This window comes from Podarcis liolepis (assembly GCF_965112155.1).
Source record: "Podarcis liolepis genome assembly, chromosome: 7".
Lineage (NCBI taxonomy): Eukaryota > Metazoa > Chordata > Lepidosauria > Squamata > Lacertidae > Podarcis > Podarcis liolepis.
In genome coordinates, this window is record NC_139561.1 from 21913829 (window position 1) to 21939965 (window position 26137).

The following is a 26137-nucleotide window of genomic DNA, read 5'->3' on the forward strand; positions in this document are numbered from 1 at the left end:
AGGGGTATCATAGTGATTTAAATGTATAGTATGGATGTAGCCTCAGGTTGCCACCGCTTATGTATATATCCTGATGTTGTTAATCCCACTTCTTAGATAATTATGGTCCCTAACCTTGTTTTGCTCTGGTCCTGGAGTATAATTATTATGAGCCAGGACTGGGGGCGGAGGTGATGGGGACATCATTTGTCCCAAAATATCTGGTTGGTCTTGCTTATATAAACTGACACAGACACCCAAGCGATTGCACAGAGCCCTTCTTTTGACAGCGAAACAAGGCTCTCTTTGGCTTGCTTCCGTTCAGCTGCACCCATGAAGAACGTTACAATCTTCCTACTGGTTCTGGCTTGTGGTAAGTCTACTTTTCTGCTATAGTTCAGTAGAGCTGAGAGTTCTTTCCAGAACTGTTGTTGTTGTCCGGAAGAGGGGTCTCTGGGATGGGGTCTCTTTGCTTCCACCGTGGTCCCTGCAATGGTGGCAAGTCATGGCAAGCGCCTCCCCTCCCCCACAAGCCCTCAGACTGCCCTCACTCTGATTTGGCTTCATGGCATTGCCATCAAGAAACCAGCCTGAGGGCAGTGCATTTTGCAGCCAAATGTGGGAAGAGGAATGTTATGTACTGAGTTGAATAGGATCCAAACTGCATCAGTCTGATTGGTCCTAGAACGATAGGATCCAAATTACAGCAGTCTGATTGGTCCTAGAACAATAGGATTCAGAATGCAGCAGTCTGATTGGTCCAAGAACAATGCAGCAGTATGATTGGTTGGCAGGAACCACCCAATCCTGCTCCAGATATAAGTGAATCCACAACCTGATTGGCTTACTGTAGAATTCCAGAATTAACCAATCATGTGCAGCCCATTGTGTAAATAATGTATATAAAGCAGATACCTTGAGGGGACATTCATTCCTCCTCACCACTATGAGCTGAATAAAGAGCATGAAATCACTTTGCGACTCTGAGTATATTTCAAGGAAGAAAAGAAAAATCTGGCAATTGGTATTCAGGGATATACTGCCACTGAATCTTTGTGTTCCTTTCACAGTCATGGCTAATACCCCTAGGCAGGGGTTTAAAGTCATCTTCTTTTGCCACCAGGTTACTTCTGCCCTCCAGGCAGGCTCACCAGTCCAAACGCCTTGACTGCTCATGCCACGGTGCGCTTGATCTAATTCCCAGTACTTTCACAGGCTCAACCTCTCAGTCCAGGACTGGGCAACCAGCAGCCTTAGGACTGACTTACCTGTGATCCTCAGCCTAATTTAAATCAGTGTGGGGAGAGAGAAAGGAGGTGTCAGAATGGTAGAAAGAGAGGTGGAAAGAAAGGAGAGAAAGGGGTGGCAGAAAGAGAGATAGAAGGACGCCGTGAAAAAGAATGAAATGGGGTAGCAGAGAGAAAGATGGTGGGGAAGAAAGGAGAGAGGGAGGGAAAGGAAGGGGATGGCAGAGGGAAGAAGGAAAAGGAGGTGGCTTTGGCCCTACCTACTGCCAGCAAGTGGCTGAGAACGGTTTACCTCTAAACCACAGAGCCTAGGGCTTGCAGATCAGAAGGTCGGCGGTTCGAATCCCCGCAACAGGGTGAGCTCCCATTGCTCGGTCCCTTCTCCTGCCAACCTAGCAGTTCAAAAGTACGTCAAAGTGCAAGTAGACAAATAGGTACCACTCCGGCGGGAAGGTAAACGGCGTTTCCGTGTGCTGCTCTGGTTCGCCAGAAGCGGCTTAGTCATGCTGGCCACATGACCCGGAAGCTGTACGCCGGCTCCCTCAGCCAGTAAAGCAAGATGAGCGCCGCAACCCCAGAGTCGTCCGCGACTGGACCTAACGGTCACTGGTCCCTTTACCTTTACTGCCAGCAAGTGGCTGAGAACGGTTTACCTCTGAGGGAATGAGGCAGCAGGGGAAAAGGTATCTCCACCCCTCAGGAAGGCTTGAGACCTCAACTGCTATTCCCACCACAAACAGTGCTTTTCCACCTCAACTCCCTTGCTTTTTCAATCCGTACCCCCTGCTCCCTGTCTCTTTGCTCTTCCCTCCAAACAAGTCTCTGTTGCTCTTTCAGGAGCTGCTATGGTGACCGGCCTTGCCTCCCAGTTTAATGAGATGATCCAGATGAGCACCGTCACCTTCACCCTGGCCAACTTCACCAACTATGGGTGTCACTGTGGGGCAGGGACTCAAGGCTTCCCCGTGGATGCCATCGACAGGTGAGGCTCACCTGAGATTACCAGGCATTGCTCACCTCTTGGGCTATCATCATTCTCTTTACAGTTCAGGGGTTTTACAAGTCATGGTGAAGGGCCATTAGAGTATTGTTCTCTATATGATCCCAAAAACTGTTTGTGGCATTTTCTCCTCTCTCATATGTTATGCCCAAACCCCTTCCTTAAAGGGGGGATGGAGGTTTTTACACCAGCCAGGAGAACAAGGCTTTTTCTTCTTGCTTAGATGTTACAGTGAAAATGGGCCTCTCTCTCTGGAATGTCTGGCTTAGGCAGGTAGAGATAATAAACAAGATTGAATGAGTGTTATTGTAACCCCAGATTTGGGGGGGGGGGCTGAAAAGGAGGCGAACTGAAAAGGGGGAGGGTAACACAAGAAACAAAGCTATATCTTATTACTAGTAGTGTAAATCACATGTTTTACATGTGAACACGTGTCTATGCATTCTAAGGGGTATAAAAAGTGGGCGCACCCTGACTGGGGTGTGCAGATTGCGAATTTATCGCTCTGTACCTTTGTCCTGCATATGCATTTCAAATAAATCCTGTTAAATCCTGCAATGTTGGTTGCCACTTCATGTGACTCTGTGCTCCAGGGACCCAATAGCAGATACGGAAAATGTCCAACAATGGGAGTCTCAAGAACAGGGATGGGGGAACCTCCATATTTGCGTGCCTCTCCCATACAAAGAAATACCATATTTATTGCACCATAACACTCACTTTTTTCCTCCTAGAAAGTAAGGGGAAATGCCTGTGCGTGTTATGGAGGGAATGCCTACAGGTGGCATGCCTACGGATTTTCCTCCTCTAAAAACTACGTGCGTGTTATGGTCGGGTGCGTGTTATAGAGCGAAAAATACGGTACATGGAATCCCTGCATGCACCAAACTAGTATATCTGGGAGGAAGTGTCTTGCCTAGCCTCTCTGAGATGCTTGCTTTCTACAGACAAGGAGCTTGTTTTATGCGGAGGATAATTCAAATAAACCGCCTCCACTTGCATTATGATATGAACCAGGTCCCAGTAGGGTTATACCACAGACATTTTCAGTGGTAGAGCATCTGCTTTGCACACAGAAGGTACCAGGATTGATCCCTGGCATCTTGAGGTAGGGCTGAGGGAGACTTCTGCTTGAATATGCTGTCATCAGAAACATGCTGTGCGATACTGGGGAAATCTCATGGGCCGCCGGAGACCACGATTGTGGCCGCCATCTTAGTTTTTCCAAACTAAGCCCATTGTGGGCAAAAGAAAATTACACGGCAGTCCCCATTTTAAAATATCAGATGCACTTTAACAACAACAACCCACAGTGCTCCAGAATGTTGAGTTCTGAAAAAACTAAGATGGCACCAGAATGGGCCTGATTCATAGCAATTCCTTGCTCTCTCGTTTTCACGTCACACACAGGTGCTGCCACAGCCATGACTGCTGCTACAACAAGGCCGAGATGTTCGGTTGCAGCCCAAGCACTCTCTCGTACAGGTTCTACGTCCAGAGGGATAAAATTAAATGCGGTGAGTTGGTCCGGCGTCAAGCCAGAGAGCTGGTTCAAATCTTTTCTATTTCCGTTCCCCCGTTTCAAAGCACCCCTCTTTGCGGAAACTGATGCTGAGGTTACCACCTTTCTCTTCTCTCTGCAGTCAAGTCGCGGGACCGGTGCGAGAAGCTCGTGTGCGAATGTGACCAAAAAGCGGCCAGCTGCTTCCGGAAGCATCTCTTTGCCTATAACCTCCAGTTCAAGAATCACCCAGCGAACTGCAGGGCACAGCGGCCATTTTGTTGAGCTGCATTTTTAACAGGAAGCAGAACCAGAGGATATCCCATGTAGGGTGGTTGATTCAGGGGGGAGCCCTGCCTGCCTGATTATTAAAAGGGGGGTCTCAGCCTATATTATTATTTTGGGGTTCTTAGCATTGTGTTAGGTTAACTGAAAGCAAGAGAAGCATTTAGAAATTAAGCTGCCATTTATGTTCCCTCTATTTTATTTGAAGCGAAGGTTCGTGGGTTGTATCTAAGACCTACTCAGAGCAGACCCACTGAAATTAATGGATCTAGGATAGTCATGCCCAGTAAACTTCAATGGGTCTACTCTGAGTAGGACAGACATTGGGTACAACCCAGGGTAAACCCATTGGGTTGTATTTGGAGTAGACCCACTGAAATGAGCAAATGTAAATTAGCCATGTACATTGTTTTCAATAGGTCTGCTCTGAGTAGGACCAGCACTGGACACAGTATCTCCCCCTGTACTCCACTGAAGAGGCTACCCCTCAGGCTGCTTTTGTTTTCTGTTTTGCTTGACTTGACTCATAGCCTGGGTGCTTAATCATGACGGATAGTGTGTCTCATATCTTAGGGCGCTTTTCTTCTTGCCCAAGAATTGCATCCCTGCTTTCCCCCCAAGAATTTACCGACCAAGTGGAAATGTGGACCATTTTGCTGATTGGATGTCATAAAACCCTTTCAAAATGGCAATAGTAATAATATGCATTTGAGTCAAATAAAATATTATCGGTATCTCCATGTTGTTTGCCTGTGTGGAATTGGGAGCAGAGTGCAGGCAGCTCCGAGGGACTCACAACTGTGCGCACGCGCATCACAGTGAACCCGGATGAGGCACAAAAAGGGAGGGAAACTGCCCTAAAAGAGTACGCAAATGGCGAAAATGGTGCAAAAATAGCGTCTAGAAATCCCACGAGCCTTTGCAAGCACAGTCACGGAAGCTTTTGCAATGACATTTGAGGCCTGTGGAGAGCTGAGGTTTGGCGCGAACAATTGTGGTGGAGTATGGTGGGTTTTTGTTTTCGAAGGGTTTTTCATTCCCAACCCTGCCAGGAGATGTCAGGGATCGAACTTGGGGCGTTCCGCGCAGACAGCACGGTGGGGCAGCAACGTTCCCCTGACTTCTGAGCAGCAGAGTCATGGCTGATTATTTGGGGGGAGCGGTGCAGTCGTAACTGCAATGTTGGAGTGCAATGTTGCGGAGGTGCAGTTGCGCTAGTGGGAGGACCTGATAGGGTCAGTTGGTGTTGCGTTTGCACCATGCTGACCTCATGCCTCCCTCTTTACTTCCCAGAAAGCTGCAATGACACAGCTAACTGGAGCTCCGATAAGTCACCACCTGATCCTACTGTAGACTGTGTGCATATTTCTTTCTATGCATATAAATACCTTGGCTCTACTTTGTCATTTCTCAGGAACCAACTACTATATCTGATTTGGCAGCTGGCCCCAAAGCTATAAACGTGTACCCAATAAATATCACTTTATAGCAAGGTCCATGACATAATTTTCTCACCTGGTTCAAAGAGGTCTAGATCCGAGAAACTGACAAGGAAGTCATGCCTAATGTCCCGGGAGAAAAATGTCACCTGTCTTTATTTATAATCTTGTAAATAAGGTCCGTCCGTCTCTCGTGTCTGGACTTCCCTCTTCCCTCCCTTGCAATTCATACCCCTTCCCTCCCGCCACAAGCATTTTTAAAAATACATTTCTTTTTTGCCCAGAGATATATTACATTTCCAACATATAAACACAAATTTCTATACACGCTCAACAAGAGGCAGTTTGGGCGGCCGAGGCTGTACCAGTACAGGCTCTCTGACAAGTCCGTTATCTATGAAAACAACAGAACATGATTTTTGAAATAACAACAACCAGAAGAAGAAGCCATGCTTTAAAAACAGGAACAGGGAACTTGTTTTAGGCCTTAAGGCAAGGGAAATCACAGAAAGGGTAAGGAAAATGGCAAGTAATGGCAGGAGTGGGAATGGGGTCCTTTCCAGCACTATAATTCTGTGATTTTATGAAATATATTGGGGGGGGGGACTGTGGTGGATTGACTACAGTTGGTAGTGAGCCAGGAAGCCTGCTCATCATTTTTAGTTCTCCGCCATGCTCCTGAATGATGCTATGGAGCGATCTAATCTTCCCATTGAACAAAATTGATACTTTCCATCCTGCTCCAAGGCTGTAAAAACCAGTTTGCCAAGTCACCTGAGGCTAGTGAGATCAAACCTCCAGGGCAACAGTGGGGCAGAAGCAGGACATAGGAGAGCAACCAGTGGCCTGCCTGATGTTGATGGACTACAACTCCCATCAGCCTCAGCACAAGCAGTTGATCAGGGATGACGGGAGTTGCAACCCACCAATAACGTGAAGGCCGCAAATTCACCACTTCCATTTTAGAACACGGATGAGGAAGCTGTGGCCTTTCAGACATTGTCCACATCATCCTGGACTATTTATTGTCTGATGGGAGCTGGAGTCCAGCGAGGTCCGAAATATCTACAAGTTCTCGATCCCTGCTTTAAAAAGAAATAGGTTTCTCTCTCCATTTCAGGCTGTAAACATGGGCTAGTTACTCGTAGGTCTGTGTATATCCTCTTCAGAAGTTTTTTGGGGGGAAGGGGATGTAGGGGAAAAGCCATTTGGTTGTGGGATGGTGACCATGGGGAGATGTAGCGATCAACGCAAAGCTGTGTGGGGTGACCAGAGACATTGGGTCAAACTGCTCCCGTTCTGGATGGACCCGATTCAGCCACTGGCCGCCTCTGTCCCTCCGGCTTCTTCCACAGCACATAATCTCGACTCTCCCTCTGGAGTTGGAAGGAACGAACATTCTCAGATGATGTCCATGGTGGTTTTGAGGACTATCTGTAGGAGTGGCTGAAGTACAGGCTGCGGCGGTTGAGTTTCTCCGGGTTGTTGGATGCCATGTGAGAAAACTCGCGGAAGATGTCGAGATAGGTGGCGTCTCCTGTAGAAGACAGATATAGATACCGAGGATGAGCTGACCGCCCTTTCTCTTCAGCGAAATCAGCGTTAACAGGGAGACAAGGAAAGATGCTGACAGCGCTGACTTCCACACATTTAAGGCGCATGACTTCCTCCAAAGAATCCTGCGAACCAGGGCTTGTTTTATCTAGGTGGAACTGACTGGTACTCAGTTCTGGCTCCTCTCAGGTGGGCGCCATTGCTATTCTAAGAGAACGAGGGAGGTGTTCGTGGCGAGTTCTGGCACCTCTTTTTCTAGAAAAATACCATTCCCAGCTCCCTCAAACTACAGCTCCCAATAACCTTTGAGGGAAGCCATGTGTCTTTAATGTGCTTTCTCTAAAGGCTTATCGGCCCAACAATTTCCGAAATGTTTCTTCCATTACATTTTTGAAAAGAAAATGGCAAGCATTTTACACGACAAATGAGAATGGGAACAAAGTGTTGTGGCACATTAGAATGTTCCTGTTCAGGGCTCAAGGCCACCAGCCACGCCCCTTTCAGGATAATCCATTCCATCCCCATTTTGGGATACTCCATTCTATTCCGTTTTCAGCTTTTCCTCCAACTGTTGAATAACATTAGGTGCTCACTGAGGTATTTGGGGACTCCTCCTCCCCCTGGGGTAGGAGCAGCTAAGCTGCGGCCCTCCAGATGTTGTTGAACTAAAACTCCCCTCTTCCTTGAACTTGCTGTCTGCGGTCAACGGGCATTGTAGTTTCAGCAGCGTCAGGAGGGCCACAGGTTAACCACCTTTTCCTTAGGGCTGGGTTGGAGAACGTCCAGCACAGAGAGCAAATGCTGTCTGTTCCTGCTTCACACTGCAAATACAGTCGTACCTTGCTTTTCAAATGCCTTGGGAGTCGAACGTTTTGGCTCCCAAGAACCAGAAGCGATTGTTCCAGTTTTTGAACATTCTTTGGAACCCGAATGTCCAATGTGATTTCCATGGCTTCCGATTGGCTGCAGGAGCTTCCTGCAGCCAATCGGAAGTTGCGCCTTGGTTCTTGAACGTTTTGGAACAGACTTCCGGAACGGATTCCGTTCGACTTCCAAGGTACAGTACATCTGTATTGATGTCCAGCTGGTGTGTGTAGACAATGCCCCTTTCTTGCCTGAATGGAGAATAAAAAGTGTTGTGTCCATGTGTGTAGCAACAAGTCTGAAGTACAGAGGTAACCTTTAGCTGTGCTGCTCCACCCATTTTTGTCTCTGACCCCTCCCACCCCTGGCATGTGGCCCTCGAAAGATTGCCCAGAGGGGAATGTGGCTAATAATAATAATTTCATTATTTGTACCCCGCCATTCTGGACGGCTTCCATCATATTCTAAAACATCAAACGTTAAAAAACTTCCCTATACAGGTGGAAAGCAGCCCCCCACCCCTGACTTAGGGGTCCCTGCAATTGCACTGATACTTTACCCTTGTATGTGGGTGGTACGTAAGCAACGGCACTCAGGGCTGAACATTGGAAATAGAGGGAGTGATACAATGAAAATATGATGGCTGCAGATTTCCAAATAATTACGAGGTGGCGCTTTTGCAGGGGGGGCTCCATTCCAGGCCCCCATCTGCATCGGTGGAGCATGCATAAGTTCACCCTGCCCTGCCCCGTTATACCCTGTTCTGCCCTGTCCCATTCTGCCCCCTTCCAGGTCCAAAAGGACCCACACATGGGCGGTCACACATCAGTTGGACACGTGCAAGATGGTGGCCCCCTGTATTAAAAACAAAGGATACTACTGGTACAAAGGGGGGGAAAGACAGTACATTGTCTGGGGGGGGGGGTGCATACATGATACTTATATAAATGCAAAAAGAAATGCATGGAATATACCAGGATGCAGACAAAGAAAAAAAGAAAAAAAGAAATCAGTTTCAGGATCTGTCATGCTGCACGTACACCCTTAAGGACATTCCTGTATTTCTGGCCAGAAGCTTAGTGAACATTTAAATGGTAATTATGGGTGTGCATTTGCTCTAGAATGAAAGGGGGGAAATGGAAACGAATATGACCCTGTGCCTTTCTTTTTACTACCACTTAAGAGGACAAGTTTTTTTTCTCCTCTCTCTCTCTCTCTCTCTCTCTCTCTCTCTCTCTCTCTCTGTCAATTTGGTACAAATCATATATTCATTTGGGATTCATCTGGAGCCCTGATGGCTTTATGCTCCCCTTGTGGCCAGGACATCTTTTCTTTTATTCCCCCCCTTTTTTTTGCAATTTTGCCTGACGCACGCATTTTTGCAAGCCGATTTCCCGAATACGATTCGTTTTCATATCTCATCTTCACAAATGTGTGCATTTTCACGCACATTCCCACCTCCACCCGCCAAATATACACATTTTTGTTCACATCATTTGGTTGCCAAACTGCAGCAGAAAATCCAGGGGAATCTGGGAACGTCAAAGGATAGCTGTGCTTTGCTCTGCAAAGTGTAAATTGGGTCAGATGATCAGATCACCCCTTGGTCTCCTTGATGGTGTATATGATTGAGCTGTCACATCACATGTGCGGTAAGGTACATGGACCACACACCACTGGATCAGCTCAAAGGTCATCTATACCAGTATTTCCATTAGTGGACAGACAGGGGCCTCTGCTTGTGTGGTGTAGTGGTTAGAGTGTTAGACTAAAACCCTGGAGACCAGGGTTCAAATCTTCATGAAGTCCCACCAAGTGACCTTGGAGCAATCACTATATCTTGGCCGACCTAACTCACAGGGCTGTTGTGAGGATAAACCGAGGAGTGGGGTAGAAGTGTGAGATATAAATGGGATAAAAGAAGCCAATAAAATTAGAGTATAAAATTCGGGGAGAGTGCAGATTTCAAAGGACAGCTGTGTTCTGGCTTGCGTGTTGGGTGGTATGAGTTAGGTAGGTTTGCCCTGAAATCTGAATTGAACCAAAGCTGATCCCTGCAGTCTCTACCTGCCATTAGAAACTGTGCATGGTTATCCTACATGTGATCCAGCTGTGCACTGATTTAGAGCATCTTCTGGGGCATCTTCTGAGATTCTGGCCTAGGCTAGGGTACCCTTTGGGGGCAGCCTGAAAAGCAGCCAGCCCAAGCTGGGAAAAGAGGCGCCTCTTTTCCCAGCTCGGGCTGGCACCGGCCATGGTGTGCAGAGCAGCCAGAGCCCAAGCCCGCCCCCAAACCCAGACATTTCCTTTAAAATGTAAAAATCTGCCCAGATGGGCATGTCGGCCTCCATGGCCAGGTTTTCCTGGACGCATGGCAAGCCTATCAGTGTTGTTCTCCGGCCAAAAGCTGCCTTCCTCCCAAAACTTCCTGCCGTTCAATAAGCAGCAGGAGAAAATGGAGGCTTTAGCTTGGGAAATGATGGAGGGTTTTGTTTTGTTGTGTTTCCTCACGTTCTGATTCTCTCAGGGCTACTGAGCACACAACTGATCACCCAGTGGATAAACTTGGTATGTACTATTCAAAGATTCTTCCAGGGTGTTATTTTCAGCAAGCTGCCAGCCTTTGACCCACTCTCCTTTTTTCTAGGAAACTGCTTGGAAGAACACAGGGAGGGAGATCTTCTGGCGACAGAAATTGATGTCAAAAAGCCAGCCCAAATGTGCAGAGAACTGGAAGCTCCTGGTTGAAGCAGATCACATCCAGGCTCTTCTGCAAACTATAGGCCAACATTTACCAACTGGTCAATTTTCTGTGCTGTGGGTTTATAACCCAAGTTTAAAGTGTTAGCCTTTAGATTTCTCTTTCTTCCTCCCTGGAGCTGGAAGCTCTGGAATATTCACATCCCAAATGCCCAAGGACCCAAGACATCTGAATTCCTATAGGCTCGGGTGTCTTGGGACCATTACATTTCCCAGGGCGCCTGGCTCCAGAAATGCTGTTTGCCAGGAATGCAATCCAAGCTGGAGAAGAATTGTGTCAGATGTGTAAGCCTCTACAAAGCCAGTCATTAGGCTTCTCTCCCTCCCTCCCTGATGTTGGTATCACTGCAATATTCATATCCCAGCTGCCAGAGAATCTGAGACATGTGGTTTTCCCCCTTGAATATCTGAGTTTCTATGGGCTCAGGTGCCATGGGAACATTATGTTTCCCAGGGCCCCTGGCTCCTGAAATGGTATTTCTCAGGAATGCAAACTGAGCCAGAGAAGAATTGTGCCAGATTCAGCATACTAGTAAGCATTACGAATGCACTGAAGTTTTGCTCTGAACCTGGTAATTACGAGTACCTATAGCATCATTACTCTGCTTCTGCCAAAACTAGAACTGTAAGCTCTGTGATGCAAGAGTCTGCCTTGTTACCCTGCAAAGCACTTTGTATCCTGATCGTACCCTACAAAGACATCAACTGGATAATAAATGATACATGCACACATGGCTATCTGTAGCCAATAATTTTCCCTTGCCACGTTCAAGTACACCTGTGCAAAAATTCTGGTGGACAGCGGGTATCAGCCCAACAAGAGCAACTGGCAGGAATTGGCAAAACTATCCTTTTGGGTTTCTCTCTGCGTTTCATGTTTCCAAGTTCAGTTATTCATATTTCTACATTGGTGTGTCATTGGTGTTTCGTTACAAAATGTCTTCATGGAAATTTGTAAGCATTTTTGTGCGAACGTCTCATAATACACATATTTTTGTGTGCAATTTTGCAAAACATACACATTTTTGCAAAACAGCTTCCTCTAATGTGATGCACTTTCATCAACTGTTTTTACTACTATATATGGTTTCTTTCAATGCACACTTTACCTTAGTGTATGCCTTTGTGTACACAGTACTTGGCTGAAGAACTACATTGCAAAATTCAGAAATTTTGAAGGATGGTTGTGTTCTGGTTCACGTATTGTTTGCGAAAGTGCAAATCAGGTGTGCTGACCTTCAGATGCAAAATGAATCAGGTTTCTTCCCCCATCCCCATCAAACAGTTACAGCCAAGTTTTGATTATGTACCCCCCTTCCAAAAGCAACAGAATCATGCCAACTCTGCAGTCCTTTGGTTTGGACAAAAAATTCAGAGAGAAATGATTTTTTTTCAAAAAAATAACATTTTGGATAGCCCTTATACTCAATGGTGAGTTAGAACTAATGGAACTGCTGAAGAAGGAGTGAACTGCAGTTGTTATGTCACTAGGTTGACACAAGCTAACAAATCTAGTCTCTGATCTAAGCCCCTGAACACATGATTTGGGTTCCTAAACCTGAACATTGGGAGCCAACATGACATAAGAAGGAGCTGTAGCTCAGTGGCAGAAGGTGCAGAAGCTCAGCTTTGCATGCAGAAAGTCCCAAGTTTGATCCCTTGTATCTCCAGGTAGGGCTGTGAATGTTCTGTGTCTGAAACCCTGGTGAGCTGCTGCCATTCAGCAAGATGGGGTGGTGGTCTGACTCACAGTATGAGGCAGCTTCCTATGACCCCAAGTCTCAAGGGATGGGCAGTAGTTCATTGGTAGCACATCTGCTTTGCATGAAGTCTCAGGTTCAATCCCTGACATCTCCTGGTGGGGCTGGGAATGCCTGAAACTCCAATAAACTGCTGCTGATCAAGTGTAGAATAGGGGCAGCCAATGCCGATGTTGGGGACTACAAACCCCATCAGCCCCAGTCACTGTTTGTTGCCCTGCTCACATTCTTAGCTTGCCAATAGCCTCCTTAAACTGAAAAGACCAGAAGTGGACATCTTATTCTGACCAAACAGGATGATTCAATTGCTTCTTATGATATGGACATGGTGGGTGATAGTCAACTAAGTTTTACTCACAGAAGACCCACTGAAATTAATATACGTAATTTATTGTCTTGATTAATTTCTGTGGATCTACTCTGAGTAACACTTAGTTGCTACCCACCTCAGAGAAGACTCATTGAAATGAGTGTCCATGACTTAGAATCATAGAATCATAGAATCATAGAGTTGGAAGAGACCACAAGGGCCATCGAGTCCAACCCCCTGCCAAGCAGGAAACACCATCAGAGCACTCCTGACATATGGTTGTCAAGCCTCTGCTTAAAGACCTCCAAAGAAGGAGACTCCACCACACTCCTTGGCAGCAAATTCCACTGTCGAACAGCTCTTACTGCCAGGAAGTTCTTCCTAATGTTTAGGTGGAATCTTCTTTCTTGTAGTTTGGATCCATTGCTCCATGTACGCTTGTCTGGAGCAGCAGAAAACAACCTTTCTCCCTCCTCTATGTGACATCCTTTTATATATTTGAACATGGCTATCATATCACCCCTTAACCTCCTCTTCTCCAGGCTAAACATGCCCAGCTCCCTTAGCCGTTCCTCATAAGGCATCGTTTCCAGGCCTTTGACCATTAATTTGAATGGACATTAATCTTCTCTGAATAGGACTTAGTTGGCTATAACTCTATACCAGGCATAGGCAAACTCGGCCCTCCAGATGTTTTCGGACTACAACTCCCATCATCCCTAGATAACAGGACCAGTGCTCAGAGATGATGGGGGTTGTAGTCCCAAAACATCTGGAGGGCCGAGTTTGCCTATGCCTGCTCTATACTTTGCTTGATGCGGAGTAGTGTCAACAATTGTGACTGAAGTCTAATGTGTGGTCTACTAAAAACCACTAGATCAGGGATGAGGAAACTGTGGCCTTCCACGTGTTCTCCTAGCCCCGCTAACCGTTGGCTATGCTACCTGGGTTGATGGGAGCTGTAGTCCAAAATATATAGAGAACAGATGGGGAACTATTGCCCTCTGGGTGTTGTGGAAATACAACACCCATCACCCTTGACTCTTGGCTATGCTGGCTGGGGCAAGTCCAGCAATGTTTGCAGGGCTACTGGTTCTCTGTCCCTGGCTTAATTAATTTTCACATGAGCTGCTGCTAAGCCAGGCATCGTTCATCCTATATTTGTGCATCTGATTTCCCCCCTCCCTAAATGCAGAACTTCCTGCCAACCTAGCAGTTCGAAAGCACGTCAAAGTGCAAGTAGATAAATAGGTACCGCTCTGGCGGGAAGGTAAACGGTGTTTCCGTGTGCTGCTCTGGTTCGCCAGAAGCGGCTTAGTCATGCTGGCCACATGACCTGGAATCTGTACGCCGGCTCCCTCGGCCAATAAAGCGAGATGAGCGCCACAACCCCAGAGTCAGTCACGACTAGACCTAATGGTCAGGGGTCCCTTTACCTTTTTAAATGCAGAACTTAACCCATTTATCCATAATGAAACTCATTTCGTTATGTTTTAGCTCAGTTCTCCATCCTGTCGGGATAATCTGTAGCTCAGTGGTACAGCATCTTGCTTCGCATGCAGAAGAACCCAGGTTCAACTCCCAGTGGCATCTTCAATCAGGGCCGGGACTGTTCCTTGCCTGAAACCCCGAGGAGCCATTGCTAGTCAGTGCAGGCAGACCAATGATCTGATTCAGTATAAGACAGCTTTCTGTGTTCTTATGATTGTTATGTTGACCCCATGTACCATCCTAAATTAACAAGGAGAGGGAGGCAGGTGACGTGAACTCAACACTAATGGGGCTAATTCAAGGGGGTAATCTTTACCACCCACTTAAAGAGTAGCACCCACTTAAAGAGTGGGACGCGGGTGGCGCTGTGGGTTAAACCACAGAGTCTAGGACTTGCCGATCAGAAGGTTGGCGGTTCGAATCCCCGCAATGGGATGAGCTTCCATTGTTCGGTCCCTGCTCCTGCCCACCTAGCAGTTCAAAAGTACTTCAAAGTGCAAGTAGATAAATAAGTACTGCTCCGGCGGGAAGGTAAACGGCATTTCCGTGCGCTGCTCTGGTTCACCAGAAGCGACTTAGTCATGCTGGCCACATGACCTGGAAACTGTAGGCCGGCTCCCTCAGCCAATAAAGCGAGATGAACGCCGCAACCCCAGAGTCGGCCACGACTGGACCTAATGGTCAGGGGTCCCTTTAAAGAGTAGCAAGGGGTTGTGTTTGTGTGTGAATATATTGCCATAGATTTTTTAGGGGGTGGGGGTCCCAAAGCTCATAGAGTTAATATAGAAAACAGAAGCAAGACAACATAAATAACAAGAGGCGAAGGAAGAAGAGGTAAAAGATTTTACTCTAGATTTTTATTAACAGTGTTTCAAGAGACGGGAGAAGGAAGGGGGGGGGAGAGGGGGTCAATAAGACACCAGAGCAGCAGAATTTCTGTGGGGTATTCTCAGTTGTGTGTGTGTGTGTGTGTTGATGTTTTTTTCTCCCCTTTCCTGGTTAAAACCATACAAAGATAAATAACATACAGAAGTGTTTGGATTTTTCCATAGGTAGACTCAGTCGAGGCCGAGCAGGCAAAAGTGAGAAAAAACAGGAAGAGGTATTTTTTTTTAATTAAAAAACAAACAAACAAGCCAGTGTTACAAAGATTGTACTGAAAAGCAAGTTGAAGTGTAAGAGGAATGGTTAATGTGCTGGAACGTTATTTACAGAGTGTTTCATGTCCTAGATGACTATTTCCTCTCCCCGTACCCCCATCATTTCCTGTTGATATTAGAGCCTCAACCAGCAACTTCAAGCTGTTCTCAGCAAAACCATGTGGTAGTGTTCCTCCTGGACTATACCACTTTAAGACTGGGCGGGTGGGGCGGGAACAACATTTTGAATGTTCCCCATATAGCCTCTCCCATGCACAAAGAACAGATAAATAAACAGGATAGAGTGTGGCCTCCCCCAGCCCCCCACATGCCATAGTTCTCCAAATGCAATACAGAGTGAAAGGTTTTGCAGATCTCACCTCCCCCACCCGCATCTCTGAAATGGTGAGATCCAAGATGGATGCCATCACATGATTTTGCTGATCACACGGCTCAGACCTGGCACAGCAAAGCAACAGCGACGTCAACCTTCTCCAATGCTGTTTAAATAGAGAGTGATCAAAGCCCCTGATGTCTTGATTTGAATATGGGTCCTAATTTTATAATACAAAAGTTTCTTCTGGAGGAAGGAGGGGTCTCCAGCATTGCACAGAAGCACCCTGTGTGCTTTCTGGGTGTATATGGAGTCCTAGAAAGACCAGGGTCATATAAGGTCAACAGATGGGGGGGGTCTGCACTGGAGGAGTGTGTGTCTCCTAACAACTCTCAGCATCCTTAACAAACTACAGTTCCCAGGATTCTTGTGGGCATATGCGATATGCCTATAGCTTTGCAGCTTTCAATGACTGGCAGTTTGCATTGTGAAGGTGAACATTCTGGGCTGTGCTAGGGGGAATTGACGTTCTTTCCTTGCCAGTGGCTCTGAGCTTTCTAACCTTCTAGTTCTTCCATTGCTAGTGGTTGTCAAAGAGCACCCCCATGTGGTAAACACACATATTTCGAGTGGAAAATAACGTTCGCCGGAACGTTACAGTAGTTGGAGTTACTCCACTGGGAGCTGCGGTGGACCTCTTATACCCTAAAAGGGCTCTCCTGGCCCATCAGTACATCACATTCCTAAGGAAGCAGCACTCAGTATTTTACGTTCTCTTCCAATATTTGTGCTTCTCCTTTCCCCACAACGCTCCACAAATCTTTTCCCCAGCTCACAGTACACACCTTTTCCCCAGCTACTCCAAACACCTCCGCACGCCATCCACTGAACGCCAAGCCACACGCGTTTGTCATGAGTGTTCACCAGCAAGGACTTATCTAGATGTGGTGGGCTACCACTCTCACCAGCCCCCACTGATCATGGGTAGGGGTCAAGGATGGGAGTTGTAGTCCACATCTGGAGGGTACATTGGCAGCTGCCAAGCTAAGCAACTGCTAACCAGAAATCCAATTTGCCTTTGGACGGCAGCAACGACGCTCCATTTTGGTCTCTTTTCCCTGCCCACTCCTTGTTTGCAATTCTTGTCTTCCACCTTAATATCAACTACTGGTCTCATTTGCCCAATAAGTCAGCCCCTCTGATAGTGAACCCAGGTGGCAAATGCCGACACCGGGGAAAAAATATATAGAAATGTGCAGCATGCCATAACAGTCACGTGACAGACTGCAAAGAATCCTGGGAGTTGTAGTTCTCTAAGGAAAGGAAGAAGGCCTCTAATGGAGAAACCTTAGCATCCTTCCCTAAAGCTCGCTTCTAGGGATGGATGGCTTCTCTCTCTTTCTCATTTTCCCCATCTTAAATTCAGTTTGCTCATCGGTTTGCATTATTATTTTTTTAAAAAACAACCCTCCCAAAAATTTGCCAGCATTTTAGGGCAAATTTCTCCTGACAGACACACTTTTTGTATGGGATTTTTCCTAACATATAATGCATTTTTGAATTTTATTTTCGTTGATGCATTTTTTGCACACTTTCTCCTAATATTCACATTTTTTCGTCGGAGAACAGCGCCACAAGATTCAGAGAAGTGTGAATCGCAAAGGATAGCTGCGTTTAGGTTGGCCCATTGTTTTGGTATGTGTGAATTGGGGGGTTTCGTATTCAAGCATGAGCTGAACATAATTTCTCCCTCATCTCTACTCACTTCCCAGGAGTCTTTGCAGGAAGCCAGGACCATTAAAGAGGAATTAAATTGATGCAATATTACAGTGCTGATGCACTTTCTGCCTCTCTGCCTTATTTCCACCCTCTCCCAGGGAACAATAGTCAGCTGGGGAGGGAATGTGGCTCTGAAGGAGAGTTTTGCTTTGAGTGGGAAAGGGTGCTACTTTCTTCACAAAGGCAACTTTGCAGCTGCAACTGGATTTTGTAACCCAGTGTGCAATTCAACACTTTAAAAGAGTGGGGAGAGAAGGAGATCTGACGCATTTCAAATAGGGTTATAGAGAATACAATAAAAATATTTCCATATTGGAAGGGAAAGGCCATACAAGCCAAACCTTGCAATGTTATACCTACCGTAGTTCTTTGTTGCAAAGTAACCTGGAATTATGTACATTTTCCCCTAACGTCACTCTCTTCCAGTTCCAAACACAGTTCCAAACACACACGTCCCGTCCATGCTGTTCCAGAATCCCCATCAACCAATGGAAGAAATTTGTGAAAGTTCAATGTAAGCATATAAGAGTGCCGGATTCAGACTAAACGAGTTGAGCTCAGATGCCACTGAAATCAAATGGGGCAACTTAGCTGTAATGGCTCAAGCTCCATTGCTTTCAATGAGAACAAAGTTCAACTAACTTACAACTGCAATCCTATGCATGCTTACGCAGAAGTAAGGCCCACTATGTTAAATGGAGCTTACTCCCAGGCAAGCGAGTCTAGAATTGCAACCTTTGTCCAGATCCAGCCCAGAAACTTGCTTTAGATGTGTTCGAAAACTATCAGGCTTCTGATACTTGGTGAGCTATCTTCCAAAAACAAAGCAAAAAGGGTCGATAGAAAGCGATCTGAGCAGGGGGTGTGGAGAGGCAAATTTGCTGGATTTTCTTTTTTAAAAAAAACAACAACTCCCTAGCAACTGTACAAAAGAAACGAAAAATCTGACGTTGAAATACAGCCGAACTGTATTGAATGAAGTGGGGGGGGGGGAGAAAGTAATTGCACACGCCCTTGGGGGCTTCCTCAGTAATAAATTAAATACTTAAACAATGTCACCCATTTTAAAAAGACAGCACAGTATTCCATAACAAAAAGAACATTAACATCTTTTTTTTAAAAAAAAGAACCCAATACTGCTAAGTAGGAAAAGTGCACATAGCTGACTTTATACATTGAATCTTAAATGTAGGTACTAATGTATCATAAATAGATAAAACACCTTGTCAGACATGCAACCCCCTTTGCAAGCCCCTACGACCGCCACTACCTCAGGATTTAAACCGTGGCTTCCTTGTCTGCATCATCCCTGTACACTTTCCACATTTTAAAAACATGACAGCGGCCTAGAGCGCTGGTGGCAGGGAGAGGGGAGGGGGGGAACTGTACTCCACTGATCTTCAATGGGTGGGTTGGGGAGCCTCCATGGGTCATGGTGTTCTGCAGCTAAGGAGGGGTGAATTTGTCACTTTCAGTTTCTCTCTATTTCCCAAGCTTTCAGCCACGTTCTCCACATTTCCACATCAGTTTGCAATGAAAGAAAACGGTCCTCGTGAAAATCTATCATTATTTCAGTGTGCAATTTTTCAGGGTGAAAAATTGTAGGTATACTAATGCATTCCAAAGAGATAAAACACCACCTCGCCTAATATGCACGTTTTTGCAAAGCAATTTTACCAAACAGAATGCATTTTGGGGGGGTATGTTATCACTAACATGTGCATTATTAAGCACCCTTAAGTACTGTATATGCATTTTTGGGACGGGGGGAGTACACATTACATGGTTGGGGAACTGCATTGCAAAAGCACAGATTTCAATGGCTGCGTTTCAGTTTGCATATTGTTTTGGAAAGTGGGGGAATCAGGTAGGACTGGCTTCAAACATGAGCAAAATAGAATTTCCCTCCCGTCCCAAGTTGTTGCAACAAGTACCACCTCCATACAAATATATGGTTATATGATTCCCCAAATGCATGTTTGGCGTAAATGCAGGTCTGAAAAGGTCTGACGATAGCTGACACACACCTTTCCTGGGGCAGCTCATGCAATCATGAAATTAATTGACACGGACAGATGTTTCTGGGGGACTTTCAATGTGGTTCGCTCCCACAAGAAGCAGTGATGGCCACCAACCTGGATGACTTAGACAAATTCTTTTGAACTACAGTGGTGCCTCGCAAGACGAAAAGAATCTGTTCTGTGATTCTCTTCGTCTAGCGGTTTTTTCGTCTTGCGAAGCAAGCCCATTGACGGATTAGCGGATTAGCGCTATTAGCGGCTTTTAGCGGCTTATCTGCTGATCGGATCAGCTGATAAGTGGCTTAGCGGCTTAGAAAAAGGGGGGGAGGGAAAAAACCAGCAGGAACTGGCAAGGCATTGTCGTCTTGCAAAGCAAGCCCATAGGAAATTCGTTTTGCGAAGCACCTCCAAAACGGAAAACCCTTTCGTCTAGCGGGTTTTCCGTCTTGCGAGGCATTCATCTTGCGGGGCACCACTGTACTGTAATGTCCACAGAGTTCTTTTCGTTTCTGATCTAATAGTTGGGGGCGGCAGTGTGGTAGTGTTGTAGATAAAGACCTAAGAAGGCCAGGGGCCCATCTAATCCAGTATCCTGTTCTCACAGTGGCCAACCAGATGCCAAGCAGGATCTGAGTGCAACAACACTTTCCGCACCTAAGATTCCAACAACTGGCATTATGCGCAGGTATACTGTCTTCAACAATGGAGGTTCAACATAGCCATTATAGCCAGTAGCCGGTGATAGCCGTACCCTCCACGAATCTGTCTTTCACAGCCATCCAAGTTGGTGGTCACCACCGTCAGGTGGTATAATGTGAATTTTGGGTTTGACCCCCTGCTCCAGCCGTGAAGCTCAGGGGCGAAACTTTTGTGGTCGACTGTACGTTATCTTGGCTTAACATCCCTCGCAGGGTAGTTGTTGTGACAATAAGAACAGGATGACTCACTCAAGAGCTGCTCTGTCTGGCCTTTGGGTTGGACTCAGTCTGACCCTTATGTTTCCCTCCCCTTATGGTTTTGATCTATGGGCTACTTTTAAAATGAAGGTGCATTTTAAATTGCATTTTAACCTGTATTTTAAATTGGGTGTCCCCCCCCCCATTATGCTTTTACTGTAATTTTCCTGGTGTTAGCCACCCTGAGCCCGGCTCCTGCCAGGGAGGGCGGGGTATAAATAAAATTTATTATTATTTTTCAATCCCAAGGTATGCAGACGTGAATTTCTGAGTGCAAAGATGGGATCTAAAAATGATTGGCTGATAAGGTTCAGGGCATGTTGGCTTCCCTGCTTCTACCAAGATGCAGAAGAGAAGGGTGGAATTCACTACAGTGGTGCCCCGCAAGACGAATGCCTCGCAAGACAAAAAACTTGCTAGACGAAAGGGTTTTGCGGTTTTGGAGCTGCTTCGCAAGACGAATTTCCCTATGGGCTTGCTTCACAAGACGAAAACGTCTTGCGTTTTTTGTAAGTTTGTTTCCTTTTTCTTAACAGCGTTAATACAGTTGCGACTTGATTTCGAGGAGCAACTCATAGAACGTGGTGTGGTAGCCTTTTTTGAGGTTTTTGGTGATTTTTGAAGCTTTTCCAAAACTTTTCCAACACCGTGCTTTGCAAGACGAAAAATTCGCTAGACAAAAAAACTCGCGGAACGAATTAATTTCATCTTGCGAGGCACCACTGTATTCCTTTAAGAGGCGTGAGGGAATCACAGAACTGTAGAGCAGGAAGGGACCCAACGAGTCATCTAGTCCAGCCCCTGCAATGTAGGAATCATATTGAAAGAATCCCTGACGGACGGTCACTCAACTCCTGTTTGCAAACCTCCAAGGAATGAGAGTCGGCCACCTTCCGAGGGAGCCAATTCCACTGTTGGACAGCTCTTTCTGCCAGAAATGAGAACGACTCATTTCTACTGGGGGAGGAACGGGTATGAAAATGAGAAGAATGGGCTCCCTAATTCCCATGTGCCCATTACTATAGGTTTTACTCAGAGGTTGCTCAGAGAAGTGCATTGCAAGCACAGCGTCTGAGTCAATATTGTGGGCTGCGTGATTCAGCAAAAGGGAGCTGGCTTGAGGAGGAGGAGGGTGGGGGGAAGAAAGAAGGAAAGAGAAAAAGAGAGAGTATTTGATGTGTTCTTCATCACATCAGTCACCAGGGGTTGCGTCACAGCAGAGAGAGGCAGCTAAGCAGATTAACTGCATCCCCCAGGCTGACCTGAGGTCACAGAAGGTGAGGCAAAAGGCAGGAGAACCGTGGGGCTGATCTGAGCAGGAATGTTGTGCTGAGGTCTGGGGCATGAGGAAGAGGGTGGGGCTTCGGGGAGAGTCACATGGCTGTCAGAGAGGAAGGGCAGCTCAGTGTCAATGCATCTGGCTATGTTATTCCTATGTTCCCCTGTCCTAGGGGAAGGGCTGTGGCTCAGTCACACAGAATCCGCCTTGTGTGCATGAGGTCCCAGGTTCAATCCCTGCCATCTGCAGGTAAAGGAGGAGTGAAGGGCGAGAAGTGAAGTTACAGGGAACCAGGCAGAGGTGGTGCCTGCCCTGTGGAACGCCCTCCCATCAGATGTCAAACAACTGCACAACTTTCCAAAGAAATCCGAAGGCAGTCCTGTATTGGGAAATTGTTAATATTTGACGTTACGCTGTGTTTTTATTATGGTGAAGGCCGCCCAGAGCGGCTGGGGAAACCTATTCAGATGGGCAGGGCATAAATAAATTATTTTTTTTATTATTTAAGGTGAAAGGGAGCCCTTTCTGAAACCCCAGAGAGTCTTTGCCAGTCTGATGCAGTACAAAGCAGCTTCCTAGGTTAGGCGGTAGGGGACAGAACCGCTGAGAGCAATTGGCAACCAGGAACCCATGTGGCTTTAGGGCTTGTGTGAGAGGATTTGGGTGCAAGCTTGGCGTCTGAACATCAGCCCTTGTGACTGGAAGGCAGCAGAATATCTCCGGAATGGCCAGGCCTGGTGGAAAAACTGGGAACACGTACTTACCCTCCCTGTTTTTTTAAAGCCCCAATGAAAAATTGCCAGCCTTTAAGAGTGATTTTCGCCTTGCATGCAGTTCCACCTCATGTATGCACTGTGGGAAACTGCCACGCCAAATTTGTAGAAGTGCAAATTTCAAAGCACGGCTGTGTTTCGGTTCAAATTTAGGTAAGAGTCGCCTTTCAGCACAAAATCCATTGGAATTTCTCTCCCCTCACTCCAGGCTTAAAGCTCACACTTTCGCCTCCCCTGCCGCAAACCTTCCCCAAAACTCTCGAGTGAGAATTGCATGCATCTGTAGCCTTTTGCACCACCCCAAGAGACTGGTACCTCATTAGAGATCATTGGGGAAGTGTTAGCAGATGCTAAAATCATCTGCCTCAGCTCCTTAAGCAGGTGTATATGAGATTGGCAGGGAGGAGGGCAATCGAGGCAGGAGATGGGATGGGAGACGTATCTGATGCACCAGTGGAGAGGGTGGAGAGAGAGACGACCAGCTAAATTTGCTCGCTCATCCGCAAGCCACCTAACCCTTGAACAGGAGGTAATGACACTGGGAACATTGTAGGATTCTTTCGCTTTGGGGAGGACAACTCCCCCTACCGCCCCGAGGCAGTGCCTGGGCCAGCCGCTGCTTCATATTTTACACATGATCGTCAAGAGAAGTTATCCTTCTCCTAAGTCTAAAGTAAAATCCCGGTCTGTCTCCTGACAGAGACCTTAAAAAAAAAAACAACCCCAAGAGTTACTCGGGAGAGTAAGAACAGGTCCTGCTCCAGAAAAAAGCATAATAAATAACCTAACCCTCCCCACCACACCCCACCCTGCCCCACCCCATCCCGAACACCCCGTATCCCAGAATCCAAGAAATCTGGAATTGCTGAGCCCTCTGCGGACATGCATCAGGGAGAGGAAGGATCACAGTCTTTGTAAGGGCGAGCATGCAAAGGAGAAATCCTCTTTCTCTGGAATTGTTAAGTAGGAAATCCACCATGATTTAGGAATATAAACCCACCCACCCCCTTATGTGCTCCAGTTAATTGTTGCCTCAGAAGGCTAGCTAGGAGTGACTTTACAATTCTCCCTGGGTGTGTGTGTGTGTGTGTGTTTTTGTCTTCCTAAAAAAAATCAAAAATCAAAAACTCATCGCCGGCGATGAGCATCTTCTTCCAAGCCTCACCACTTTTGGCAAGTCTACAGGTGAGGACAGGTGTAATATCCGAAAGGTGAAGACAGATGTACTATTTCAAGAGAAATCGTGGTGGGGGTTGTTACTCCTCTATTCGCAACAGTGGGTGCAAAGTTAGCTGTCTGTTTTTTCTCTACTCCATGACCTTCAGGAAGGTTACACACCTTGTGGGCCATTTAAAAATAAATAAATTGAGGCACACTTTACAAAATCATAATAACAATAGTCACCCTGTACACAGAGAGTTAGCACATCAGGAAGAAAGTTGGGCTAGAAACCACACCGACATGCTAGTCTTCCTTGTGCAGGGCATTTGTTTTGATATGGAGAAAAATTCCATTACATGAGCCCCCACCTACCATCAGGAGTGGTACAGCCCAGACACAAGTTAACAACCGCAGTGAGAACTGGGCCAAAGTCATTTTGCAGTATGACTAACAACTGGCCACCCTTAATTTATTCATTCATACCGCCAATCCTCTATAAAGAGGCATTTAAAAAACAACAACAGTTACAAAACTGCCTTTTGGACCAGGACTGAAGGTGTCTCATTCACGACGCAGATAGTAGCCAACTGAGGCCACCCCACAACTGATTTTTATTTTATTTTATTGGCCAGAAAGGGGCAGCATTCTCCCTGCCTCATCCCCAGAGTTTGACCCTGAAAAAGAGATGAGGGTACAATTTGCACCAAACACAGGTTGCATCCAACTAAATCCTAGCCAGAGTGGGCCTACTGGAATTAATAGACCTAAATTAGTTGTGCCTGTTCAATCCAATAGATCTACTCTGAGTAAGGCTAACAGTGGACACAACCCACGGCGACGATGCTTCCACGCTCTTCTCATGTATGTTACATTTGCCTTCGCCCTTCAAGGATCGCGTCCTCATCTTGGAAGCGGCTGAGTTATGGCTTTGACCAGCTAAGCTTACCTCCCTGTTAAATATTCCATACACACACAGGAAAAGAAAAACCACCTCAAAACAAAACAAAGCAAAAACCAGAGGAAGCCTTTGCCGGCATTAACCTGAGAGCATGTAAGGTGGGCAGCCATGCCTCTCAATCCAAAGAACTGTAGCACATGCAAAAAGGGCACAGCAAACAGACCTGCCGATCGCCCCACCAAACCCCCGTCAACACCTGCTCTGTACGTTAAGTGGGCCAGGAATTTGCGTTTCCAGCCCAAATCAACTGGCTGAGCTTTTCATATGTGTGTGTGATCGGCACTCCAAACCATCTGAAAGACACATCACAGGTTGATGGCTAATGCCACTGGAGAGAGAGAGAGAGAGAGAGAGAGAGAGAGAGAGAGAGAGGAATATGCCCCTTTCAAGTCCCAAATCTCGGCTCCCTTTTCACCTATATGTACAATTCCCTCTTCTCTCTGCAAAAGTCTCTCTCCTCCGAACCTTGCTTTTAATTCCTGGCAACGCGGATTTAAAAACAGCAATCAAACTCTTGGAAAAGTGGGTGAGAGGCGCTTCTTACGCTCTGAGGGCTGACCCACACCAAGCACAGGGCTCCTCCCCAAAGAATCTTGGGAACTGTAGTTGACCCCTCAAAGAGCGACACTCCCTAGCACCCTTAAACAAGCTCCAGTTCCCAGGGTTCTTCAGGGAAAAGCTGCGTGCTTTTAATGTGCATTAAAAGGTGCTCTGTGGTGTGGACATGATCCTGCAAAGCCCGCAAGGCAGAACGGGTGTTCTGGCCCTGATCCACCCGCTTCCAAAGTTTGCGTACCTTAAAAACCAGAACCCTCCCCAATTCTGGGACCAGAGGTGAAAATTTTACACATATATTTCATGTTAAGGGTTCTTTGCCTGTATCCCCTCTCTCAGTCTCTCTCTTTATCTCTCTTCCTCCTTCTGCGTGGCCATCGGGGCAAACCCACCCATGGGCTTTTGGAATGGAAAACTTCCATCAGCGAGCCCCCCGCCCCCCAGTTGCCAAAAATCCCCCCTCCCCCCACCACAAGACACGTCTACAGTTTTGTTTTGTTTCCTTCTTTCCTGGGCTCAGTCAGCATCATTAAATTTCGACCCAAAAGAGGAGGAGGAGGAGGAGGAAGAGGAGGCATCAGGGTTGCGGGAGTCGTCACTAACACTCATCTATGTTAAGGCTGATGAACTCCTGTATACACTTCCTGTACTGGAGCTCTGTGGGGCTGTTGTTCGGATATTGACCTGGATGACCAAACGGGCCCTCGGCTTCTCGCATCTCTTCGTTCATTCGAGCCAGACGCAGCCTGGAGGAGGAGAAGGTCTGCTTAGCCATATAAAACAACACATGTGTATCTGAAGAAGTGTGCATGCACACAAAAGCTCATACCAATAACTAACTTAGTTGGTCTCGAAGGAGCTACTGGAAGGAATTTTTAATTTTTTTTCATTTTGTTTTGTTTTGTTTTGACTACAGCAGACCAACAAGGCTATCTACCTGTAACTAGAACATAAAGGTAGACTGGCCACGGACAAATTTAACAATATTTTGA

The 26137-nt window shown here is 46.5% G+C and overlaps 2 protein-coding genes across 7 annotated transcripts in view; one reads left to right on the top strand and one right to left on the bottom strand.

The window, feature by feature from the left end:
- The first annotated feature begins 262 nt into the window (after positions 1-262).
- LOC310711805 (phospholipase A2 homolog otoconin-22-like) lies at positions 263-4757 on the top strand. The gene is made up of 4 exons (XM_083514081.1): positions 263-352; positions 2064-2208; positions 3637-3743; positions 3870-4757. Exons 1-4 carry the CDS (start codon positions 313-315, stop codon positions 4010-4012), a joined length of 435 nt encoding a protein of 144 aa, XP_083370207.1. The 5' UTR covers positions 263-312; the 3' UTR covers positions 4013-4757.
- Positions 4758-5575: 818 nt separating this feature from the next.
- The window catches only part of ACAP3 (ArfGAP with coiled-coil, ankyrin repeat and PH domains 3), a 149285-nt gene continuing 128723 nt past the window's right edge, over positions 5576-26137 (bottom strand). For 4 of the 6 annotated variants that reach the window (XM_083512960.1, XM_083512958.1, XM_083512959.1 and 1 more), the window contains 2 exons: positions 25830-25891; positions 5576-6988 (listed from right to left, as the gene is read on the bottom strand). In XM_083512960.1, coding sequence (XP_083369086.1) covers positions 6882-6988; positions 25830-25891 — 169 coding nt within the window. In that variant the 3' untranslated portion in view covers positions 5576-6881. Of the gene's footprint in view, positions 6989-15018; positions 19606-19939; positions 25892-26137 lie in introns of those variants that run through there. The other 2 variants (XM_083512962.1, XR_014528394.1) reach the window with 2 other exon arrangements.

What these genes read in the sequence shown, in the direction of transcription:
- LOC310711805 (XM_083514081.1), top strand. Translation starts at nt 313, where the DNA reads ATGAAGAACGTTACAATCTTCCTACTGGTTCTGGCTTGTG. An exon ending in CCTACTGGTTCTGGCTTGTG is followed by an intron (nt 353 to 2,063) that starts GTAAGTCTACTT and finishes TTGCTCTTTCAG; the next exon opens with GAGCTGCTATGGTGACCGGC. An exon ending in CCCGTGGATGCCATCGACAG is followed by an intron (nt 2,209 to 3,636) that starts GTGAGGCTCACC and finishes CGTCACACACAG; the next exon opens with GTGCTGCCACAGCCATGACT.